General features: G+C 42.3%; 1 protein-coding gene across 1 annotated transcript in view; it reads left to right on the plus strand.

Annotated features, from left to right (window-relative positions):
• The window catches only part of LOC122550244 (collagen alpha-1(XXVIII) chain-like), a 238,294-nt gene that overhangs the window by 147,704 nt on the left and 63,326 nt on the right, over positions 1-27,264 (plus strand). Inside the window, exons 18-19 of the mRNA XM_043691001.1 lie at positions 1,398-1,469; positions 7,721-7,789. Of these exons, the coding sequence (XP_043546936.1) occupies positions 1,398-1,469; positions 7,721-7,789 (141 nt within the window). The remainder of the gene's footprint in view (positions 1-1,397; positions 1,470-7,720; positions 7,790-27,264) is intronic.

Here is a 27,264-nt window from a genome sequence, read left to right on the forward strand (position 1 = left end):
TCACGCCCTCACTTTTAAACCTAATGGTGGGGAATGGTAAAACAAAAGTCACTGAAATGCAGGATATGAGCAACAAAAACAAAGAAAAAGCTTGAAATATAGAACAGATCTTTGTGAAATAGTGAAGAGAAGGGAAGGGTTAATATCTTGGACATAATCCGTGACCGGAATTAAAAGCTAAAAGAAACTAATTTAAGGGGATTGTGGCAGGGGTAGGGCACAGTGTAAGACACAGACAACAGATATCCCAGTCACAGAGAGAAAATTCAAGAATTTAATGACCTACATAATAAACAAATGGAGAATTGTTAAATATATAAAAGATCATCTCAGTGAGGCAATGAAAAGACATTGAAAGGACAAAAGTGCAAACAGCGAGGAACATGAAAAAGCATGGGAGATGCTATAATAAGGAAAAAAGACATAGCTGAACAAATAGAAGGAGAAAAAAATGACTCAGAGACACAGGTCTGAAATGGAAACAAGAATATGAAACATGCTTTCGGCTCCCCTTCCTTGCCTTGTTTTCAGTATTTGTGTTGATGTTTCATTGTGGAATATCCAAAGTGTGCTGCTTGACAACTGCCCTATGGTATGGTCATTTAAATATTATAATAATGCTGCAGCTTCACATTTAAATAGTTTTATAGCTCACACATGGCAAAAGCATTTTTATTGAAAATGTTCTGCCCCTAGAGCACGTCTAGTGGATCAGAAAGAGGAGTGCTTCCCACCAATCCTCTCCCACAAACTTATTTCCTTTGCATTGAACCTTCCAACTGCAGAATTCAGATCAGGCAGCGGTATCCCTTGGGCCAGAGATTTGACCATCCACTGAGATCAAAGTCCCATTGTTAATTTAAGGGATCGAAGATGGAGAATTTAAGGGTGGCACAGTGGCTCATTGTTACAATTGCTGCCTCACAGCACCAGGGACCCGGGTTCAATTCCAGCCTGAGGTGACTGTGTGGAATTTGTATGTTCTCCCTATGTTTGCGTGGGCTTCCTCCAGGTGCTCCATTTTCCTCCCACAGTCCAAAGATGTGCAGGGTAGGTGGGTTAGCCATGGGAAATGCAGAGTTACAGGGATGGGATATTTGCTACAGTTGAGAAATAGAAATGGTCTTCATGGTAGCTGACTTTAGCAAGTCTGGCAAGAGAACCCAGCTGCATGATGTGTCAGGTTTGTCCTTGCAACCTACTAAGCCATTATAACAGCAACATTTGAAGGGCACAATGTGAAAGACAAATTTAACTATATTTCAGCATGAACTGACAATAAGGTTGAGAAATGCTTTTCTGATTTCAGCTGAGCTGGTGTGCAAATGTGTTGATGTGAATTTGTGTTTGTAACTGGAAAATTTGCATCAATCTGGGTGTGTTTTGCCATATTTCAGGGTGAGCCCGGTCAAAGGGGACCCAACGGCTTTGTTGGACATCCTGGACCAACTGGACCAGCTGGTGCTAAGGTGATTTCCTTTACATTGAACTTATCCTTAATCATTTGAAAATGAAATTGAAATAATATATTAATACCAGAGATGCCATGCTAACAGGACTAAACAGGTTAAACACAGGAAGGAGGTTCCTGATCAGCAGTGAGTCCAGAACCAAGGATCACAGTTTAAGGAAATGGGGTAGACCCTTTAGTTAGAGATAAGGAGAAATGTCTTCACCCGGAGAGTGGTGAGCCTGTGGAATTTATTGGCACAAAAAGCAGTTCAGACCAAAACATTGAATGTTTTCATGAAGGACTTGGATGCAGTTCTTAGACCTAAAGGGATCAAAGGTTATATGAAAAAAGCAGGAACTCGGAACTGAGGTAAATAATCAGCCCGATCTTGTTTAATAGTGGAACAGGCTCAAAGGTTTGAATGTTCTGTCCCTACTCCTATTTTCTATGTTTCTTTATTATTGTTAGTTGATTATACATTAAATTCCCTTTAGGAATAACAGTTAAATCATCAATTTAAATGGCGAGAAAATAATTTGCAATATTCACCTGAATTTTCAATATGTGACCTGAAGGACTTGTTTCTAGCTAAGAGCATGAGGTTAAAGAATGATTTTAGGATTGTCTTTAAATTAAAAAAAAACTATTAAAAGATAAGGCGTTGATTGTGACCACTGTTTTGCCTCATTTCCACGATTGGTCATTGAACAGATGATCCTGGCATAAAACATCAGGAGCCTGTATTAGAATAAGGAGTGGGGAAGATTGTGCACATCTGCAACTCAGCTGGTGCACCCTGACCGACAAAAGAAAATATTGGGTTGTATAACAACTGTGCAATGTTCTGACTTGAGAGTGGAAAAGCAGAAAGCATACACTGCAATGTTCTTTAACTTAGCCTGTAGTTCTCTCTGCCTATTAATGTCATTGCAGCAATAATAATAGTGCTGCTTCGTTGCTGCGTGGAGTTTGGGCAGGGAAAAGAACAAAAAAAAACACTTACTCTTACGTAGCACCGGGAAAGATAATCATACAATTGAAGACTGATACTGAAGAGAACAACTATCCTACCTGCAACTTCTAAAGAACACATGATGTATTTCCTTACAGAAACTCACTGAGAAGATTTTTCATCTGTATTGGAGGGAATTGAAACCTAAGATAACTGTTTAGCACTTCTGCTTTGATACAAAGCAAATGTGCTACACATTGCCCAAGGGATGAGAGTAGCGAAAGCCATTTTGAAGTAAGGTTACAGGCTTCTCTACAAATCCAGTAAAGTTCAAATAAAAGCTCAAATTTCACTTTAAAAGTTATTAGTCTCAATGGAGATTTTTTAAGAAAATGGATCTTGCAGGAAATCTGGCACAGAACTTGCACAAATTCAGTGACTACCAAAGTGGTAATTGGGGACTGGAAAAAAAACTGGTGTTACTCCTACATTTTCCAAAAGTAGGAAAAACGACGTGGAAAACCACATGGCAATGAGTTTGATGTCCTTTGTGTGATAAGCTATGGAAATCCCTGTTAAAGATAAGGTCATCGAATATCTGGATAGAAATAAAATTATAAAGGAAAGCCATTGTGAGTTTGTGAAAATTAAGCAACAGATTCACTCCGGGTGAAGTAATGGGAAGTAGTGCAATGAAATGTGACATGACTTGAATCACTGAAACTGAAAGAGAGTCTACAACACAGTTGTGAGACCAGTGTCCTATATAGTGTAGAAACTTAGGTAATGTCAAGAAGAGAGGAAGAAAGGTTGAATACTAATAAGTTGCTGATGCTGAGATGGATAGGTGGAATAACAAGAAAAGACATGAATAGGAGCCAATACATCAGGGGTCAGTGGAAATATCAAACAAAGTAGCCAAGAAAAGATTAAAGGGATGTGATCATTTATTGTGGAGTGAGAGGGGAAATGTGGTGAGGTGAGTGATGGGGTGGTGATATCACGAAGAAAGAAAGAGAAAGGCCCAAGACTGAATAGAAAGACCTAGTGGTGAGACACTTGGAAACTGAATGGATGACTGACAGGAGCAAGGGAGATCAATCAGCAATGTGACAGCCCTTCTCCACCAACCTGGCCCCAAAATGGGTAAAGCTGAAGGAAGAACAATAAGAAGAGCAGTTCATAAAGGGGAGGTCATGCCAATCTTACTCATTTTCTTCGATTGGATAACAAAGAATTTTGTTAGAGTTAAGGCAGTAAAGGTAAAGTCACAATAATCATACCAAATCATAGGGCGAATCTCTTATTAGAGAGAGGTGGTGGTTTAACCTGATGGTCACCAAACCTCAGATGAGGGGAGAGAATGAGAAGATTTTATGTCAACTGGTGCAGGAATTAAACCCATGGTGGTGGTGCTACTGTGCATTGAAAACCAGCCATCCAACCAACTAAGCTAACTGACCCCACTCAAGCAGATTTTGTGTACTTAGCTTTAGGTATGACATTTGATACAATTGTTTTTACCTTAAATAAAAAAGGAGCAATCAGTGTTTTTATTTAGTGATTGGTGAGAGTAATAGTAGAATAATCATCTTGGAAATTGTTCACAGTTGGGTCTCAAAGGTGGTTTCTTTGGCACCTCTATTTAATATTTTTACAAAGGATATGAAGACACGAGTTATAAGAACAGTCATTGAATTTGAAGATTATGAACCCTCAAGACATTTAAGATGTACTTAGACAAGCATTTGAAATGCCTGAGCATACAAGGTTTCGGGACAAGTGCTGGAAAATAGGATTAGAATAGATAGATGTTCCTTGACCAGTATGGGCACAATGGGCTGAAGGACCTCTTTCCCTGCTATATAAACTCTATGATGCCCCGTGACATAAAGTTAATGAAGATGGTAGACTACAAAGCTGAATCAGCATACCAAAGGGAAATTTAAAGATAGATGGAGATTGAGCAGCCGGGTAGGAGATGAAATTTAATGTGGAGAAAGGCAAAATGCTTCACATGAGATCAAACATCTAGAAAGAAATTATTATTGCTTATGAAAATGGACCATTCAACCAGATTACATATGGACACGATAAAGTTTTTTATTTACAATGTGTGTTTCTTAAACAGCTAGAAGATGACAGTACATAGAAATTCAGTGGCTTTCATGGCAATGGTGCCATGGGAACTTCAAACAGTAATCCATCAAAGGAAGGGAGACAAATCACAGCAATCCTGATTGTGATCTCTTTTGGGCAGAGAGATAACAAAGGGCTACGTACCTTCCTCAGAAGGATATCATCTCTTGTGGATTATGTCCCAAATTGCAGGCATGTTTGTGGCTTAACCTTCCAGGAATATACAATAAAAAGGGTTTGAAAAAGCATTCAACTACTTTCTCTGCCTCCATCTATCTATTTAGATGATGCAGCATTTCATATTGGTATTTCCAATGTGTCTTCATATTTTCCTCGATCAACAATGCCAACCCACCCTTGTTGATGTGGCCTTTCACTTTATCTATTCTGGTTCATATATCTGCTCTCACTCCTTTCTCTCCCTTCCAGAATCATAAGTTTCCTTTTGCTCTGATCTTGAACTCTGCCAGCCTCTGCATTCAATAAATCATACTCTGACATTTTGCCATCTCCAGTGTGATGCCACCACCAAACATACCTTTCCCTGTTGTGCCCTTTCAGTATTCCAATGGAATTGTTCCCTCCACAACATCCTGCTACACTTCTCAGTCATCTCCTATTGCCCATTTCTATGGCAGGCACAAAAGATGCAACTTTAGTCCTTTTTCCCTCCTCTATTCTTAGCATCAAAAGCCCTAACACTCTTTCCGACTGTAACAGATTTATTTGTACTTTCCATTTGATACAGTGTTCACAATGTGGTTCCCTCTACATCAGGAAGACCAAATGCAAACTGGGAAGTAGCTTTGCAGAACACCTTTCAGTCGGCAGGTTATGAGTCCAGGTTTTCTGTCTCTTATCATTTTAATTTTCCCTCTTGATCCCATTCTGAACTTGTTACCCTGGTGCTGCTACAGACTTCTAATGAAGCTCAAAGATCAGCAGTTCTCTTTCAACTGGACATTTTACAAACATTTAAATTCAACAATGAGTTAAAATCATGATATCTACTCCCATTTTGTTTCATTTTTGTTTTGGTTCATTCTCAATCACTTTGCTTCACATTTGGATGGTTTCTGTCCTGTCATTGACATTTTATTTTGATACAACTTTTGTCTCTTTATTTGTCCCATGATTACACCTTTTGGCTTCGTACTATGAGACTGTTGTTTGTGGAATCCATTCTGACCTCTATCCTATCATAACACTTTACTTTTGTTTGTTTTCTCACCCTCCCCTCTCACCTACGCAAAATCTGTTATATTTCCAAATTTTCTTAGATCTAACGGAAGATCACAGACACAAAAAATTAACTTGAATTCTTTTCCACTGCCTAAAAGACCTACTGCAGTGCTTCCCAAACGTTTTTCCACTGTGACCTCATTCCAAAACTTTTCTCACGACCCAAAGTGATAATCGTGTGCAAAGAATATACTGTCAGTGAGAGCAAGCGATATGTGGCCTGAGACCGTGGAGGGATGTGGTCTGAGAGGCGGGGGAGTTAAGGGGATGGTGTGGTATGGTCTGAGAGAATGGGAGGTTAATCTGAGAACGCATATGGGTGTGGTCTAAGAGAATGGCAGGGGTGAGGTCTGGGAGAGTGGGCGGGTGTGTTCTGAGAGAGCAGGGGATGAATTCTGAGACAGCAGGGGTATGCTCCAAGGGTTGGGGGTGGGGGGGTTAATGGGGGTGAGGGCTGAGAAGGAGTTGTAGTCTAGTTGGGTGTGGGAAGGGGAAGCAGTCACATTTAGGGTGGAAACACAACTGCTATAACACTGCCAAAGCTTCATGCAGCCATTTCTGTCTCTGAACTCATAACCCCAAAATCTCAGCTCATATCCCCTCGTGGGTCCCAACTTACACTTTGGGATGCCTATACCTACTGAGTATTTGGAGCATTTGCTGTTTTTGTTTCTATCAGTGTCATTTTTTGGTCTGCTATACACAAATGAATTAAGATTGATCACTGTTATTGATCACTATATTATCACAGTAACATACAATAACAACCAGAATGGCTGAAGGAAACCAAGATGAATCGTAGTCTTTGTTTAGCAATGTCTTTATTCTGGTCAGCTGCTTCTTTGCAGCTCTTACAAGATATGGGCCTTGAAATTACTGAGGTTTTCCTGATTTCCTATCATACCTTCAGCAGAGTTTAGAAGTGAAGGACAAATGGCTTAATCAGAGACTTTCAGTCATTTACATTCTTGCAATAAAGGAAATACGTAAACATTTCAGAAAAGATACAAAAAATATAAAGGCATCAATATATTGAAATGAGTTTTTGTTAGATAAGAATTATGTTCATGTTACTACATCCAGCATCTTTGAGACACTGTGATAAATTGGAAACATTTAATTTTTTCAAGACAATTGCAATATTGATCATCTATCATTTCTGTTAAATCAACTGAAAGATGAGAAAATATTGCCCTCTGCAAAATCGCAATTCAACAGGGATAAAGGATTTCAAAATAAATGTTATTACAATACTGGAAAATGCAAATATTTTAGGTATTACTATACAAGCCACTAGTCAGACCACAATGCAGTGGAATACCGTGGACAGTTTGGGCCTCTCACCTAAGAAAAGATATAATGGTATTGGAGGCTGTCCAGAGGTCATTCACTAAGTTGATAACAGATATGGGGAGGCTGTCCTATTGGGTCATACAAGTCTATATTCAGCTTAGGCCTGTACTCAGCAAGGTTTAGAAGAATGAGAGGTGACAATATTGAAATATTAAGGCTTCTAGGGGACTTGATATAGGGTAGATGCATAAATGTTGTTTCACCATGTGGAGAAGTCTATGAACAGAGGCCATAATCTCAGAATAAGATTTCTTACATTTAAGGCACTTTTCTCTGAGTTTTAAATCTGTGGAATTCTTTACTGCAGAGAGATGATAAAGTAGGTTTGTTAAGTACATGTAGGGCTGAGATAGGCAGATTTTCAATCAGTAAGGGAATCAGGGATTATAGGGAAAAGGCAGGAAAGTGGAGTTGAGGATTATCAGAACAAACATGATCTTGTTGAATAGCAGGTACATCTTATGGTGTTATGAATGTATTGTTGAGAAGTATTTGGTGACAAGTTTATGCACTTGTCTTGTAATATCAATCAATGCAAATTTCAAGGAACACTCTAATTTTGTTTTTTTTTTCAATTTCAGGGAGAACCTGGGTTCCGTGGTGAGGTTGGTTTACCAGGGCCAGTGGGAAAAGGATTTCCGGGATCCAAGGTAAATTAAAATTCGTAATTTTAATTTTTTTAAAATTCATTCAAGGGTTATGCATGTTACTGGCTCAACCAATATTTATTGACCATCCCTAATTGTCCTGGAGAAAGTGGTGGTCAGCTCATTCTTGAATTACTGCGACCTTAGTGATACATAGACACCCGTAGTGGATTGAAGAAGGGAGTTTCAGGATTTTGGCCCAGTTACAGTGAAGGTAGAGCAATTTGTTTCAGTCAGGATGTTATATGGCTTGGAAGAGAACTTAAATGTTGTATTTTTGATATTTATCAGCTGCTCCTGCCATTCTAGGTGCTGGAAGTAGTGAGACTGGATGATGCTATCAGTTACTGACGGAGTTACATTAACTCCAAATAAATGCTTTGCCAAGAAATCTGGATTAATTCAATCTATATTCTGTTTTAAGAGCTTTGGAACTAATAAGGTACTTGGAAAATGTTTATGTAAGTTTGTAAAGTTGAGATCTGAAAGTAAAATCTAAAAGCTCAAGTGGACAGATTGAACTTACAGTTTGAACTTAGTTCTTATATGAATTAACCTAATTAATGTCTCAATATGGTTATAGTTTAATTTCACCTGTAACAGGATATGTGGGGTGAAGTTGCACTATAGTTATCAGTCAGAAACTAATGCCAGGAAATTGAAATTCTCAGTCTAAAGAGCCAAGTTATACTGCTAACTGGTTTCCACCGAGCTTAATGGCAATAGCATATGGAGAGCCTTAGAACATAGAACATGGAATAGTACAGCACTGTACTGGCTACCTGGCCCTTGATGTTGTGTCGGTTTTCTATGCTACTCTAAGATCAGACCAACCCACATACCCTTCATTGTATAAACTCCCATGTGCCCATCCAAGAGTCGCTTAAATTACCCTAATGTATCTGACTCTACTACCACTGCGGGTAGTGCATTCCATGCACCCACCACTCTCTGTGTAAAGAATCTACCTCTGACATCTTTCCTAAATCTTCCTCCAATTATCTTAAAATCTCATATTAGACATTTCCGCTCTGGGAAAATGTCTCTGGCTATCCATTCTATCTATGCCTCTCAATATCTTGTACACCTCTATCAAGTCACCTCTCATCCTTCGCTCCATGAGAAGAGCACTACCCCCCCTCAACCTCTCTTCATAAGACATATCCTCCAGTCCAAGCAGCATTTGGTAAATCTCAGAAATGAACACAATATTCCAAATGTGGTCTAACCAGGACTCTATAGAGCTGCAGCATAACCTCACAGCTCTTAAACGCAATCCCCCTGCTAATGAAAGCCAACATACCATGTGCCTTTTTAACAACCCTATCAACTTGGGTGACAACTTTGAGAGATCTATTGACATGGACCCCAAGATCTCTCTATTCCTCCACACTGCCAAGAATCCTGTCTTTATCCCTGTATTCTGAATTCAAATGCAACCTTCCAAAATGAATGACTTCACACTTTTCCAGGTTGAACTCCATGTGCCACTTATCAGCCCAGTTCTGCATCCTGTCAATGTCTTGTTGCAACCTACAACAGCCCTCCACATTATCTATAACTTCACCAACCTTTATTGTCATCATCAAACCTACTAACCCATCCTTCCACTTCATCATCCAAGTCATCTATAAAAATCACAAAGAGCAGTGGTCCCAGAATTGATCCCTGTGGAACACCACTGGTCACCAAGCTCCAGCCTGAACACTTTCCATCTACCTCCACCCTCTGACTATGGGCTAGCCAGTTCTGTATCCAGAGGACTAGTTTTCCCAGAATCCCATGCCTCCTTACTTTCTGAATGAGCCTACCATGGGGATACTTATTAAATGCCTGCTAAAATCCATGTACACCACATCCACTGATCTACCTTCATCAATGCATTTTGTCACACCCTCAAAGAATTCAATGAGGTTTTTGAGCATGACTTGCCCCTCACAAAGCCATGCTGAGTATCTCTAATCAAGCTATGGTTTTCCAAGAAATCATAAATCCTGTCTCTCAAAGCCTCTCATTACATTGCACACCATAGATGTAAGACTGACTGATCTTTAATTCCCAGGATTATCCCTGTTCTCTTCCTTGAACAAGGGAATTACATTTGCCACCCTCCAATCATCTGGCACTATTCCAGTGAACAGTGAGGACGCAAAGATCATCGCCAAAGGTGCAGCAATATCTTGTCTCACTTCTTGTAGTAACCTGGGGTATATCCCATCTGGCCCAGGGGTTTTATCTATGTTTATGTTTTTGAAAATTTTCAGCACATTCTCCTACCTAACATCAACCTGTTCTAGCATATCACTCTGTTTCACATTGTCCTCAGAAACATCAAGGTCCCTCTCAGTAATGAATACTGAAGCAAAATCTTCATTAAGGACCTCCCATACTTCCTCCGACTCCAGGCACAAGTTCCCTCCACTATCTCTGATTGGCCCTACTCTCACTCTGGCCATCCTCTTGTTCCTCACATAAGTGTACAACGCCTTAGGGTTTTCCTTAATCCTACCCACGAAAGCTTTTTCATGCCACCTTCTAGCTCTCCTAAGTCCATTCTTCAGTTCCTTTCTGGCTACCTGTAAAGGCCTGTCTGATCCCTGCCTCCTCAACCTTAAGTAAGCTTCCTTCTTGCTCTTGACTAGATGTTTCACATCCTTGTCAGTCAAGGTTCTTTTAACCTACCATCCCTTCCTTGCTTCGGTGGGACAAACCTGTCCGGCTCTATCAGCAAATACTTCCGAAACAACCTCCACATTCCTGTTTTGCATTTCCCTGAGAACATCCATTCCCAATCTAGGTGCCTTAGTTCCTGATTAATAGCATTCTAATTCCCTTTCTCCCAATTAAATACATTTCCATACCATCTGCTCCTATCCCTCTCCATGAGTACAGTGAAGGTCATGGAGTTGTGATCACTCTCACCGAAGTGCTCTCCCATCGAGAGATCTGACATCTGCCATGGTTCGTTGCCAAGTACCAAATCCAATATGGCTTCCCCTCTAGTTGGCCTATCTACATATTGCATCAGGAACCTTTCCCGGACACACCTGACAAAAGCTGCTCCATCCAAACTATTTGAACTAAGTAGATTCCAATCAATATTAGGGAAATTAAAGTCATCCATCACAATAACCCTGTTACTTCTACACATTTCCAAAATCCACCTCCAAATCTGCTCCTCCGTGTCTCTGTTGCTGTTGGGGAACCTGTAGAAAACTCCCAATAAAGTGACTGCTCCTTTCCTGTTTCTGACTTCCACCTACACTGACTCTGTAAATAAACTCTGCTTGACGACTTCTCTTTCTGCAGCTGTGATACTATCCCTGACTAGCAATGCCTCTCTCCCATCTCTTTTACCTTCCCCCCATTCCTTTTGATACATCTAGACCCTGGAACATCCAAAAACCATTCCTGCCCCTGTGATATCCAAGTCGCCATAATGGCCACAACACCATAGTTCCAAGTACTGATCCATGCTCTGAGTTTGTCACCCTTATTCCTGATACCTCTTGCATTAAAATAGATACGCTTCAACCCATCACACTGACTGCACCTTTGCCCCATCAAGTGCCTATCCCTCCTCACAGACTCTCTGCATGCTGTATCTGGCTTTTCACTACCTATTTCATCATCTGATCCCGAGCTCAGGTTTCCACCCCCCGCCAATCTATTTTAAAACCTCCTGAAAAGATCTAGCAAACCTCCGCTCAGGAGTTTGGTGCCCCTCTAGTTCAGGTGCAACCCGTCCTCCTTGTACAGATACCAGAAGGTATCCCAGTGATTCACATATGAGGAAGCCCACCCTCATATACCAGCACTGCAGCCACATGTTCATCTGTACTTGTTCTCTATTCCTAGCCTCACTAGCATGTGGAAATGCTCGCAATCCTGCGATTACTACTCTGTTCATCCTGCCTTCTACCTGCCAACCTCGCTCTATTCTTTTCACCTTCCCCTACCTATGTCATGTGTACTAGGACTTCTGGCTCCCCCTTAACAATCCTGTAGACTCGATCTGAGACATCCCTGACCCTCTCACCTGGGAGGCAACACACCATTCGTTACCACAGAATCTCCCATTCTGTTCCTCTCATAATTGAATCTCCTATCACTATTGCTCTCCTATTCTCCCCCTTCCCTTCTGAGCCACAGAGCCGGTTCAGTGCCAGGTTTGCTTCAGTTTGGCCGAAAGGTCAATTTCCTCTGCCAATACCTGAGCCTCCACTGATCCAGGCGCAAATTCAGCCATCCTCATGGACATTGCCAGTTTCAAATCCAACATCATCTGCCCCATCTTAGTCAGGCACATTACAATTTCATCTGCCATTGACTTGATGCCTGTATAAGGAAAGTCTGCCAACTATGTCAGATGTTTAACATGAGGCTTGAACATGTGGACATCACAAAGATCATGAAGCAGAATTATTTGTTTCACTGGCATCAGGTCATTAGAAACATGAAGGAAATTATGATTAAATGAGGAAATATTCACAGTATTCTTTTGTTTTCAGCAAATGGGTCTCTTGCTTCTATCTTTTCAGAAATATTCAATACTAACAAACATAGTTACCACTTCCATATTGATGAGTAGCCAAAATATTTCATATTCACTTAAAATAACTATATAAGTGCAAACCAAGACAAATAATTCTTTATTCTGTTCTCTAGCCTATTAAGGATCAAACTGCTGTATCAATGCAATTTTAGTTATGATCATAATTTATGGAAACTAGTAAGAATGGAGCACTTTAACTGCTTGGCCTAATTTATAAATACAATGCCAAACATCTGCCAAAATTGTATTCTTTCTTGTGCACAGGATATAGAAATCACTAGCTAGGCAAGTATTTATTACATGTTTCTAATTGCAAATGAAAAGGTAACAGTAAGCCACATCAAAGAACTGTTGTAGTCCCTGGGGTGTAAGTACACTTACAGAACTGTTAAAAAGGGAGTTCCAGGATTTTGATGCAACACCATTAAAGGAATGGCAATGTAGCTGCAAGTTAGGATGGTGTGTGACTTGCAAGAGACCCTGTGGGTGACAGTGCTCCTCTGCATTGTGTGTGTGTGTGTGTGTGTGTGTGACGATATGAGTCATGTTAAATACTGATGGTTTATATCTCTTTACCTGTAGCTATACCCTATGCAAGAAATAGTGATTCTTGTTCAGTATAGAAACTGGTCCACGAATTATATCAACCAAAGCCACAGTACTGTGCATCCTTTCAAAAGAAACCTTTAAAATTTGGTATGAATCCAGGAATAATGGGGCTCAATTCACAACCTGCTACCCTATTGGGTTGAATTAAATTTAGAGGCTTGTCCAACATTGAATTTGGATGCATTGGAAACAGAGACAACGATGATTTCAGTGTGTTATTAGTAAACAATACTTGAAGGCAATCACCTAGGATCTGTATTGTACTTAGACATGACACAGGAATTGACAAAATATTTCCTGCAGGCGGCGGAGTTGTCATTAACCATCTTAAAGGAAATTTTGAAACAATGGTTGATTGACTGTAGACCAGTGAGCCTGACCTCAGTGGTGGGCAAGTTTTTGGAGGGAATCCTGAGAGACAGGATGTACTTATATTTGGAAAGGCAAGGACTGATTAGGGATAGTCAACATGGCTTTGTGCATGGGAAATCATGTCTCAAATTTGATTGAGTTTTTTGAAGAAGTAACAAAGAGGATTGATGAGGGCAGAGCGGTGGACATGATCTACATGGACCAGTAAGGCATTTGACAAGGTTCCCCATGGGAGACTGGTTAGCAAGGTTAGATCTCATGGAATACAGGGAGAACTAGCCATTTGGATGCAGAACTGGCTCAAAGGTAGAAGACAGAGGGTGGTGCTGGAGGGTTGTTTTTCAAACTGGAGGCCTGTGACCAGTGGAGTGCCACAAGGATCGGTGCTGGGTCCACTACGTTTTGTCATTTATATAGAACATTGAACAATACAGCGCAGAACAGGCCCTTCAGTTCTCGATGTTGTGCTGACCTGTGAACTTTCTCAGCTCGTCCCCTTACAATATCCATCATCATCCATGTGCTTCTCCAAGGATTGTTTAAATCTCCCTAATGCGGATGAGTTGACTACAATGGCAGGTAGCGCATTTCATGCCCTTACCACTCTCTGAGTAAAGAACCTGCCTCTGACATCCCTCTTAAATCTATCACCCCTCAATTTGTAGTTATGCCCCCTCGTACAAGCTGATGTCATCATCTGAGGAAAAAGACTTTCAATGTCTACCCTATCTAATCCTCTGATCATCTTGTATATAAATGATTTGGATGCGAGCATAAGAGGTATAGTTAGTAAGTTTGCAGATGACACCAAAACTGGAGGTGTAGTGGACAGTGAAGAAGGTTATTACAGATGGGCTAATGGGCTGAGAAGTGGCAGATGGAGTTTAACTTAGATAAATGCGAGGTACTGCATTTTGCGAAAGCAAATCTTAGCAGGATTTATAATCTTAATGGTAAAGTCCTAGGGAGTGTTGCTGAACAAAGAGACCTTGGAGTACAGGTTCATAGCTCCTTGAAAGTGGAGTTGCAGGTAGATAGGATAGTGAAGAAGGTGTTTGGTATACTTTCTTTTATTGGTCAGAATATTGAGTACAGGAGTTGGGAGGTCATGTTGCAGCTGTACAGGACATTGGTTAGGCCACTTTTAGAATATTGCACACAATTGTGGTCTCCTTCCTATCGGAAGTATCTTGTGAAACTTGAGAGGGTTCAGAAAAGATTTACAAGGATGTTGCCAGGGTTGGAGGCTTTGAGCTATAGGAAGGGGTTGAATAGGCTGGGGCTGTTGTCCCTGGATCGTTAGAAGCCGAGGGGTGACCTTATAGAGGTTTATATTATCATGAGGGGCATGGATATGATAAATAGACAGAGTCTCTTCCCGGGGTAAAACCAAGGGCTGCAGATGCTGGAAATCAGATTCTAAATTAGAGTGGTGCTGGAAAAGCACAGCAATTCAGGCAGCTTCCGAGGAGCAGGAAAATCGACGTTTCAGGCAAAAGCCCCTATTCCTGATGAAGGGCTTTTGCCCGAAACGTTGATTTTCCTGCTCCTCGGATGCTGCCTGAACTGTTGTGCTTTTCCAGAACCACTCTAATCTAGAGTCTCTTCCCTGGATGGAGGAGTCCAGAACTAGAGGGCAATGGTTTAGGGTGAGAGGGGAAAGATATAAAAAAAAACCTCAGGGGCAACTTTTTCACGTAGAGAGTGGTACGTGTATGGAATGAGCTGCTAGAAGAAGTGGTGGAGGTGAGTACAATTGCAACATTTAAAAGACATCTGGCTGGGTGTATGAATAGGGAGGGCTATGGGCCACGTGCTGGCAGGTGGGACTAGATTAGGATATCTGGCCAGCATGGATGAGTTGAACCGAAAGGTCTGTTTCCGTGCTGTACATCTCTAAGACTTGGTCAGTAAACTGGACGTAGCATTGCCAAACAGAATTAAAAAAGCAGAGATGTTTGAGGTACCAACATGCACTTAGGAAATGCAAAAATGACCAACTACTTCAGATAGGGAGATGGTAGAGTCAGGTAATGTTCAGTTAAAGCAGTTTGAGCATCAGGAGAGAATTAAGAAGCTAGAGATGGCTGGGAAAGATAAGGAAGGAGAAAGTAGAATTGCAAAGCGCAGAGAATGTAAGTCAATATAAAGCAGCCTTAAATTGGGCTTGAAACAGGAAACATCAGATGCTGATGCAGGCTATGGTGGGGAGAATTTGAGCCCCCATTTGAATTTCAGTAAGGAAATATTTAAAATTGCATCAGCTCTACCAAAATCTGAGGGAAAGAAAATGGAAGTGTTCTTCATGCCATTTGAGAAAATGACTAGGCAAGCGAAATGGGTTAAAAAGGATTAGACAGTTCTCGTGCAGTGTAAGTTGACAGGAAATGTACGCTTCACTGTCAAAGAGGTTTCATAGAACATAGAACATAGAAAAGTACAGCACAAAACAGGTCCTTTGGCCCACGATGTTGTGCTGAGGTTTAATCCTAATGTAAAATATAATAACTTAGCCTATGCACCCCTCAGCTCTCTGCTATCCATGTACATGTCCAGCAGTCACTTAAATGTCCCTAATGACTCTGCTTCCACCACCACAGCAGGCAACGCATTCCAAACATTAACAACTCTCTGTGTAAAGAACTTACCTCTGACATCTCCTTTATACCTTCCTCCTAATATCTTCAGACTATGACTTCTCGTACCAGTCAATCCTGCTCTGGGGAAAAGTCTCCGCCTATTGACTCTATCTATTCCACTCATAATTTTGTGCACCTCGATCAGGTCTCCTCTCTTCCTCCTTCTCTCCAGAGAGAAAAGTCCAATCTTATTCAACCTTTTTTCATAAGGCAAGCCCTCCAGTCCGAGCAGCATCCTGGAAAAGCTTCTTTGCACCTTCTCCAAAGCTTCTGTATCTTTCCAATAGTAGGACGACCAGAACTGGACACAATATTCCAAGTGTGGTCTCACCAGGGACTTGTAGAGTTGTAGTAAAACCTCGCTGCTCTTAAACTTGATCCCCCTGTTAATGAAAACTAAAACACCATATGCTTTCTTAACAACCCTATCCACTTGGGTGGCAACTTTGAGGGATCTATGCACTTGTACACCCAGATCCCTCTGTTCCTCCACACTACCAAGAATCCTGTTTTTAATCCTATATTCACATTCGATTTCGACCTTCCAAAATGCATCACTTCACATTTATCCAGGTTGAACTCCATCTGCTATTTCTCCACCCAGCTCTGCATCCTGTCTATGTCGTGCTGCAGCCTGCAATATCTCCAATATCTGCAACATCTCCAACCTTTGTGTCATCTGCAAATTTACTAACCCACCCTTCAACCTCCTCATCCAAGTCATTTATAAAAACTACAAAGAGCAGAGGCCCAAGAACAGTGCCCTGCAGGACCCCACTCAACACTGACCTCCAGGCATCTACAACCACTCTCTGCCTTCTATCAGCCAGCCAATTCTGAATCCAGATAGCCAAATCTCCCTGTATCCCATACTTCCTGACTTTATGAATGAGCCTACCGTGGGGAACCTTATCAAATGCCTTGCTGAAGTCCATATACACCACATCCACTGCTCAACCATCGTCAACCTGTCTTGACACCTCCTCAAAGAACTCAATAAGATTTGTGAGGCATGACCTGCCCCTCACAAAGCCATGCTGACTGCCTTTAATCACACTATGCTTTGCCAAATAGTCATAAATCCTTTCCCTCAGAATCCTTTCCAAAACTTTGCTGACCACAGACATAAGACTGACTGGTCTGTAATTGCCAGCGATTTCCCTATTAACCTTCTTGAAAAGAGGAACAACATTCGCCTCCTTCCAGTCCTCTGGTAGTACCCCTGTGGAGAGTAAGGAGGCAAAGATCTTCGCCAGTGGCTTAGCAATCTACTTTCTCACTTCCCAGCCTAGGATTAATCTGGCCTGGCCCTGGGGACTTATCAATCTTAATGTTTTCCAAAATTTCTAGCTCATCAACTTCATCAATCTTGATCTGGTCTAGACTGTATCCCAGCTCCTCTAAGTTTTCATTACAACAAGCTCCCTTTCCTTTGTGAAAACCGAAGCAAAAAACTCATTTAGAGCTTCCCCTATCTGTTCAGACTCCACACACAAGTTCCCTTCGCTATCCCTGATCAGCCCTACCTTCTCCCTGATCATTCTCTTATTCCTCACGTATGAGTAAAATGCCTTTGAGTTCTCCCTAATCCTTCTTGCCAAACCTTTTCTGTGCCCCACCTGGCTCTCCTCAGTTCATTTCTGAGCTCCTTTCTAGCAAGCCCGTAATCCTTTAAAGCTGTGCTAGACCCTTGCTTCCTCCACCTTACATAAGCTGCCTTCTTCCTTTTCATGAGAAGTTCCTCTGTTCTCGTCATCCAAGGCTCCTTAATCTTACCCCTTCTTACCTGTCTCAGAGGAACAAATTCATGCATCATTCACAACAACTGTTCCTTAAATAGTCTCCACATGTCTGCTGTGTCCTTTCTGTGGAGCAATTGCTCCCCGCCTGTACTTCCCAACTCTTGTCTGATAATGTCATAATTTCCTTTTCCCCAATTAAACATATTCCCTCGGTAACTGCTCCCTTCACTCTCCAAGACTATGCTAAATGTGAGGCAGTTGTGATGACTTTCACCAAAGTGCTCTCCCACCATGAGATCTGACATCTGTCCTGGCTCGTTGCTGAGCACCAAATCCAAAATGGCCTCTCCCCTCGTCGGCCTGTCCACATACTGAGTAAGGAAACCCTCCTGAACACATATGACAAAAACGGCTCCATCCAAACCATCTGCACTAAGGAGGTTCCAGTCGATATTGGGAAAGTTGAAATCACCCATAACAACAACCCTGCTACTTCTGCATTCTTCCAGAACCTGGCTGCCTATGAGATCTTCAATCCCTCTACTGCTATTAGGTGGTCTGTAGAAAACCCCCTTGCTGTTCCTAACTTCGACCCATACTAACTCAGTAGACAAACCTTCCTCAACAACCTTCATTTCTGTAGCTGTGATGCACACTCTGATTAGCAATGTTACACGCCCTCATTTTTTTCCACCCTCCCTCTTCTTTTTAAACGTTCTAAACTCTGGAACATCAAGCAACTATTCCTGCCCCTGTGAAACCCACGTCTCCGTTATGGCCACAACATCATAGTCCCAAGTACTGATCCATGCTCTAAGTTCATCACTCTTATTTCAGACATTCCTTGCAGTAAAGCAGACACACTTTAACCGATCCCTTTGTTTCATCGCTTGGGAAGCCTTCCTGATAGATTTAATACATCCTGTCACTGTCCCGTCTGAAACTGACCACCTCTCAGACATGTGGCTCTGAATCCCACCCCCTGCCAAACTACTTTAAACCTTCCCAAATCACACAAGCAAATCTCCCACCCAGGACATTTGTGCCCCTCCAGTTCAGGTGCAACCTGTCCTTCATGTACAGGTCCCACCTTCTCCAGAAGGTATCCTAATGGTCTAGGTATCTGAAGCCCTCCCTCCTGTATCAGCCTCACAACCACGTGTTAAGCTGCATTCGCTGACTGTTCCTCATCTCACGATCTCGTGGCGCCGGTAGCAAACCTGAGATCACTACTCTACTCGTCCTGCTCTTCAGCTTCCAACCTAACTCTCTGCAGTCACTTTTCAGATCCTCAATCCCTTTCCTGACTATATCATTGGTGCCAATATGTACCATGATTTCTGGCTGCTCCCCCTCCCCCTTCAGAATCTCGTAAACCGGATCGGCGACATCCCGGACCCTGGCACCAGGGAGGCAACATATTTTCTGGGAGTCCTGTTCCTGACCACAAAATCTCCTGGGATCATGATGCAGCAAAGAAGACTATGTTGCCATGACACAAGTTAGTGACTGAGGCATATAGGTAAAGATTTTGAAATGTAATGAATGGCCTGGAAAACTAGCATTGAATTTGAAAGGGTTAAGCAAATTAATTTTAACCGGTTTGAAGCTGAATCCGTATATAAAGCTCATGGAGAGATTATTCTCTCAGGGGAATTTAAAACTTCACTACCTACCATAATATGAACTCCTGTTGAGGACTAAAGGGTTGTAGCTGCTACACAGGCAGCAATAATGACTGACAATTATGAGCCAATCCCTAAAACTATAACTGTTATCTATCACCCTCATAAATTTGAAAGGAATAGAAAATGGGAGTGTGAAACGAAGGCAGGTAGCCAAGGTAATCCTGAAAAATGAAAGGTGATTCATTTTGAAATGATTAACAGGTCAAAGGGGTACATGTAGGTGGTAGGAGACTAGGGATACTGCGGCGAGTAACCCACCTCCTGACACCCCAATGTCTATCCACCATCTCCAAGGCACAAGTCAGTAGTGTGCTGGAATACTCCCCACTTGCCTGGATGGGTGCAGCTCCAACAATGCACAAAAAGCTTGACACCATCCAGGTCAAAGCAACCCATTTGATTGGCACCACATCTACAAACATTCAATCCCTCCACCTCTGGGGCTCAGTAGCAGCAGTGCGTAGTATCTACAAGATGTACTGCAGAAAGACCCTTAGACAGCACCTTCCAAACCCATGACCACTTCCATCCAGAAGGACAAGGGCAGCAGGTACTTGGGAACACTACAATTTGCAAGTCCCCCTACAAGCCACTCACCACCCTGACTTGGAAATATACCGCCGTTCCTTCACAGTCATTGGGTCAAAATCCTGGAATTCCCTCCCTACCGGCATTGTGAGTCAGCCCACAGCAAGTGGACTGCAGAGATTCAAGAAGGCAGCTCGCCACCACCTTGTCAAGGGCAAATAGGGATGGGCTATCAATGCTGGCCAGCCAGCGATGCCCAAGTCCTAAAAATCAATAAAAAAGAACCCTAGGATATTCGAAAAATGCAGGACAGGTAGATAAGATGGTTAAGAAGGCATATGGAATTCTTAGTTTACTGGTCAAGATGTTGAATATAGGAGCAAGGAGGAGAAGATAGATCTGTATATGATGTTAGTTAGGCCACAACTAGATTACAGCATGTAGCTATGGTTGCCACATAGAGGAAGGATGTGACTGCATTGGAAAGGATGCAGAAGAGATTCACCATGTTGTCATCTGGGCTGGAGTGATTAAGCTATGAAGAGAGACTAGATAGGCAGGGGGTGTTTTCCTGAGAACAGGGAAGGCTGAGGAGGGAACTAATTGAGGTGTACAAAATTATCCGGGGCATAGGGAGATAGGGAGAATAATTTCCCTTTAGCAGAGGAGTTGGTAACAAGGGACACAGTTTTAAGGTAAGAGGCAGGAGGTTTAGAAGGGAATCGAGGAAAGATTTTTTCACGCAGAGAGTGGTGAGAATCTGAAGCTCATTGCCTAAATGGTGATAGATGCAGGAACCCTCAGTACATTCAAGGACTACTTAGATAAGCACTTGAAATGCCATAGCATACAAGGGCATGGGCCAAGTGTTGGAAAGTGGAATTAGAAAAAATAGTTGCTAGATGACAGTGCGGACACGATATGCTGAAGAGTCACTTTCTGTGTTTAAAACCTCTATAACTGTCTAAGTCTGTCCTCAATACTGTCACTGGACAAAAAATATTGTTGGTCTATTTTCTGCTGTTGTGGTCCTGGTGTTGTGCCTTACACATCTGGAGTGCATGTATTAAATAGCACACACTTAGCCCATGACCTTTCCATCTCGTCTCTGGAAGCACAGTCGGAATCTGGCACTTGCCCAACATTGGAGGAGGGATGTGTAAGGTCAGAATCGTTAATGCTGATGCAATATTTGGTAAATTGTCTCCTAGTTTTAAATAAAATCTATCATAGTCTGAACTTGTACCTACTTTGTTAAGATGTACTCAAAAACTTCTTTATGTTTTTGAAGAGATTTTGAGAGGTTTGTCCAGCTAATTATATCTCCTAAATAATGTTCTGAAAGGAGGTGGGTTAACTCTACATCTCATGTAAAATTACAAATTATATTCTTTTGTTTCCATAACTGTGAATAGTTCACCATTTTTAATGTGTAAGGCTGAATCTTTTCTGTTCTCAATAGCACATTTGCAGTGCTATATAGTGACTCCATTCATTTTATGACTTGTAAAAGTTCATTGTCCAGATCAGACTTACAGGCTTACAGATTAGCGAGTGCAGATTCTGTTTTGGTTCCCTGGCATGATCCCAGCCCTAAGCCAGAAGAATTTAAGGATGACCTTTCCATCCAGAGGCAATTAGATGTTCTTGAAGCCCTTAAATGGCCAAATTAAATCTATCAATAGCAATTGGAGACTGTGTGGTAAAACCAGGGACCCTCTCTGTTTGCTCAGGGAACTATAAATGTAGCTCATAGCAGTTTCTTCTGATAACAAGGTTCATCCTGGCTGAAACATGCACATTTCCCTCACCACAACCAGCCCCCATAAATAGGGATTGCTTTTTATTGGTCACAGAGCAGTGTGCATGATTGCTACTTCGGTCAGGTAACATCCTCACTTGCAGGGGCATGTTGTCCATTAAAGACAGCTTTGATATCAAGTAGTCAATTACTCTATTACTACAGAATCAGGACATGACTCCCATAAAAAACTGTGGCCAGGTTATCTCTGAATATTCAGGCCCACTGGTCAGGACCACTGCTGCCCAGACAAAATTCAGCTCGAGGGAGCACAAAACATGAAAGAAGTTTTATACTCTCTTCCTCAAACAGCAATTGATTCTAGACCAGTTGTCCAATTTGAAACTGAGTTTGTTAGATTTTTGTTAACCAAATGTACTAAGCATACTGGAACATTGTCAGGTCTGTGGAGTAAGGTTGCAGGTCAGCTATGCTCTCATTAGTTGGCTGTAAGTGCCACTGGTGTTCCCGTATTCCTTAACTTCTGCTTCTCAGCTTCCTATCTTCAAGCTCCTGGAACAAAACCTTGCAACACTTGAAACAGTCAAATTTCCATTGGCATTACCAGTTAAAATCACTACAGACCTTAATTTCTTTATGTCCAGCTACTTTCGGGTATCAACTAGTGACATGTGCAGGGTGTGCCAATTTAAGCCAACTGGATTTCTACCAATAGCCGAGAAACTCAATGGATGACTTCTGGAAAAATTCTGCTGATGACACCTGACTGAGCTCTGATCCACAGGAAAACCACAACAGAAGTCACATGACCTTGAGAATGGTCATCAAGCAATCGTGGGCTGCTGAAGATGTGATTCAAGTGCACCAACAGATCTTAGTGTGGACCAGCAAGGGTGTCCCAAATAATAATGGTCAGCTTTACATGGTAGAGCATATTGCTGAAGAGAAGACAAAGTCTAGAGGAAGAAGAAAGTAATATCTGCACTGCATCGTCTGAGCAGGAGGTGCTTGGTTTCACTTTCTCCTTTACTCATAGCATTTTCCCCAAGGCTGATGCCCACTTTGGCAGCTGAGAGACAAAATGATTGGACAATGAAGACCTCAAATAAAGTTTATGATGCAGAAAACACTTTTATCCTAGTCAAGTGTTTCCCTGTGAGAAGCCACAAAGTATTAGTCTTCCTTTCCTTTGGCCTTCTTCATGGTGCTACTTCTGTGGCTTCAGCAGAACTAGAGACTGCTCTGACTGCAGGATCTCTGAATCTTGGTGCTTTTGAGAGCCTGATCAAAGACCATGCCATCCAAATTTGATGAGGAGCAGACTCATCCATCTGCATCAGATACAGCTCTGACTTGATGGGATGGACAAAGCATGGAGGGGTAAGAGTACCTTGAGCAGTGCCCTCCTCCTTTATAGTTGTCCTATCTTTGGTCTCAAACCTCCCTGAGTGAGTGTCAAGGAATTGGTTGCCTGTCACACATGATTCTCCATGGAGGTGGGCACCAGTACACAGGTCTGAGAAGCCATAGTAAAGATGAACTCATCCAATCTCTCCAAGGGTCAATGATGCTCAAGGCTGAACATCTGGTTCTAGCTGAGCAGAGTTTGGTGTGCTGTCAGACAAGAACTGTCTGCTGGATTCCCTTAAAGGCTACCCTTAATGGAAGGGAGCATTCCACATGGAAAGATGACCCAGGTATGACCTACATCTACCGGGATTCTTCTAATCAAACACATGCTTGCCCTCAGCAACGACCAATTTCCCACCACCATTTTGCGAGAGCCTGTCTGTAACCCTAGCAACCTTGACCCTACTGACCTTAATGATGCTGTTCATGGCTGGGTGCAGTTCCGGTATTGGCCACCTCTCCTGGCAGCACTACTGGGACAGAAAAACTGGGGCCTTTTTTGAAATGGCCATCAGCTCTTGGAGATGGGATCTCTTTCTTTAAAAAGACAGTCAGCCCAAGTGCAGTCAGTTACTTACCTGATGTACAAAACTTCTGCTTGAATCTTGCAGAATCAGCTGAAGTCAAGTTGTCCTCATCTTTCTGGCCAGTGGTCAGGGCCAGCACCTCCACCCACTAGAATCCCAGCCACTGTGTAACATTCCAGTTACCTACCTTGGAGGTTTCAACAATCTATGTCTATCTGAACTGGCGGAGGATATGCATGAGTTATACAATGATATATTCTCAGAGTATACTTTTTAAGAGTGTGCTCCAGCTCGTGACGACTCCTCAGCTTCCGCCATTCCATGCCTGGCAACATGTTTGAAGGACATCTGGGAGTGAAAGGCATGAATTAGAATGGAAATGAGGAAATTGTTGGAAGTCGGTATTGTGCTAATGTTTATAATGTAGTCAGAGATGGCATCAAGTCAATATGAGTGATAATTGTCTGCTGTATGATTGTTTAATTCTAATTCTGTCACCAGGTATCCAGGTGACCCTGAGTTGTACATAGAGAAAATGAAAAGGAGTTAGGAGTATGAGAAGTTGTATGTGTTGAAAGGATTGAAATACAGTGATTGTGGAGGGTTACTGTAAAATATGAGTGCAAGATGGCAATAAGAGTGAGTATTAGTAATGACTGTTTAGGTGGATACATGAGGAGATGCCTCAAGGTCGAAGAATAGGAGTAACAGCAAAGTATATTGTTCTGAGGAATGTTGTTTAAGAGATGGCTGGAAAAATCTGAGTGAAGAGAGTAATGCTTGAAGACGGCATGACATTCATCATTCCTGCCCTGGTGAAGTCTTTGAACCACTTTCAGCACTGTATGATTTCAGTGCTCACCTACTGCTCACCTGCTCTGTCACTTCCTGTCATGACTGATTTCACTCGGATTTTGGACCCTCCTATCAGAAGAAATAAGATTTCTCAGCAGGCTCTCGAAGTCTCTAGCATTAACTCCAAGGATGCCACTGAGAACCATATGGGCAAGGTGACAGTGACCTTTTCAAACCAACACTTCATCAGCAGTGCTCCTGGATCGATTAGGGATGGGCAACAAATGCTGCCCAGGCTTGTAATGCCCACCTTTATGAGTTCTTTTAAATTCTGAGGCTTGAGCAGTCAGGTGTGAGTTGTCATCCCATGAACATGCTCCATGTGTTTGGAAAATTGGGAAGTGGAATGTTAGTACTGTGTCTGAGTTCAAAGACCATGTCAAAATTCGTTCCAAGAACTTCCAGGTTTCCAGCCTGCTGCTCTCCACCATCACCGTGAGCAAGTACAGAAAGTCAACCTCCCATAGAAAACAATAAAGGATCTATTGCGAATAAAGTTAGTGCATTCAAATGAGACAACACGAAGCTCTGACAATCTTGTTTTAGATTCAACTTTTTTTGGCTCAATCTTGTAATAAAACATTTTGGTACATTCAGAGTGAGCTATTTACAATTCTGTGAACATCCAGTATTTGCTATTGAAGAAATGTTCAAGAGATGATTACCTTTCATGTTGTGTCAAACATCAATGGAATTGTTGTAGAAATGTTGGGAAAATCAGTCTCTGAGGCTGACTAGCTCTTCTATAGTTGTCTTGTTCAGCTCTGGCTGGTTTCTGTTTCACATCGTGATTGACTCCTTGTAGGAGATGATATTCTTATCAGAAACCTGCTGTAAATAACCCACTACCAGGAGAATGGGATACACATGTCCTATGGTTCTACTACCTATAAAAGGAAACTCATACCCACATCGTTTACTGCCCAAATATTTTAGTGAAGAACACACAGTTGTCATCAAAAACCTCAAAGACCAAATTATATAAATGATTTGGATGTGAACATAGGAGGTATGGTTGGTAAGTTTGCAGATGACACCCAAATCTGAGGTGTGGTGGAAGAAGGTTACCTCAGAGTACAAAAGGATCTTGATCAGATGGGCCACTGGGCTGAGGAGTGGCAGATGGAGCTTAGAGTCACAGAGTTATAGAGATGTACAGCAAGGAAACAGACCCTTCGGTCCAACCCAGCCATGCCGACCAGATATCCCAACCCAATCTAGTCCCACCTGCCAGCACCCGGCCCATATCCCTCCAAACCCTTCCTATTCATATACCCATCCAAATGCCTTTTAAATGTTGCAATTGTATCAGCCTCCACCACATCCTCTGGCAGCTCATTCCATACACATACCACCCTCTGTGTGAAAAAGTTGCCCCTTAGGTCTCTTTTATACCTTTCCCCTCTCACCCTAAACCTATGCCCTCTAGTTCTGGATTCCCCGACCCCATGGAAAAGACTTTGTCTATTTATCCTATCCATGCCCCTCATGATTTTGTAAGGTCAACCCTCAGCCTCTGACACTCCAGGGAAAACAGCCCCAGCCTATTCAGCCTCTCCCTGTAGCTCAGATCCTCCAACCCTGGCAACATCCTTATAAATCTTTTCTGAACCCTTTCAAATTTCACAACATCTTTCAGATAGGAAGGAGACCAGAATTGCATGCAATATTCCAAAAGTGGCCAAATCAATGTCCTGTACAGCTGCAACTTGACCTCCCAACTCCTGTACTCAAAACTTTGACCAATAAAGGAAAGCATACCAAACGCCTTCTTCACTATCCTATCTACCTGCGACTTCACTTTCAAGGAGCTATGAACCTGCACTCCAAGGTCTCTTTGTTCAGCAACACTCCCTAGGACCTTACCATTAAGCGTATAAGTCCTGCTAAGATTTGCTTTCTCAAAATCCAGCACCTCGCATTTATCTGAATTAAACTCCATCTGCCACTTCTCAGCCCATTGGCCTTAATTTAGATAAATGTGAGGTGCTGCATTTTCAAAAGGCAAATCAGGGCAGGATGTATGCACTTAATGTGATCATCAGATCATAAGATTCCTGAAGAAGGGTTTATGCCTGAAACGTTGATTCTCCTGCTCCTTGGATGCTGCCTGACCAGCTGCGCTTTTCCAGCAACACATTTTTCAGCTCTGATCTCCAGCATCTGCAGTCCTCACTTTCTCCTATAAGATCATACGACCATAGGAACAGAAATTAGGCCATTTGGCCCTTCGAACCTGCTTCACCATTTGATCATGGCTGATAGATTTTTCAACACTGGCACCACGCCCACCGTTTCCTCCACTACATCGATGACTGTATTGGCGCTGCCTCGTGCTCCCACGAGGAGGTTGAACAGTTCATCCACTTTACTAACACCTTCCACCCCGACCTCAAATTTACCTGGACCGTCTCAGACTCCTTCCTCCCCTTCCTAGACCTCTCCATTTCTATCTCGGGCGACCGACTCAACACAGACATTTAGTACAAACCGACCGACTCCCACAGCTACCTTGAGTACACCTCCTCCCACCCTGTCCCCTGTAAAAACGCCATCTCATATTCCCAATTCCTCCGCCTCCACCGCATCTGCTCCCAGGAGGACCAATTCCACTACCGAACAACTCAAATGGCCTCCTTCTTCGAAGACTGCAATTTCCCCTCCGACGTGGTCGACGACGCTCTCCACCGCATCTCCTCCACTTCCCACACCTCCGCCCTTGAGCCCCACCCCTCCAATCGTCACCAGGACAGAACCCCACTGGTCCTCACCTACCACCCCACCAACCTCC

This window comes from Chiloscyllium plagiosum, chromosome 5, assembly GCF_004010195.1.
Source record: "Chiloscyllium plagiosum isolate BGI_BamShark_2017 chromosome 5, ASM401019v2, whole genome shotgun sequence".
NCBI classification, from domain to species: Eukaryota; Metazoa; Chordata; class Chondrichthyes; order Orectolobiformes; family Hemiscylliidae; genus Chiloscyllium; species Chiloscyllium plagiosum.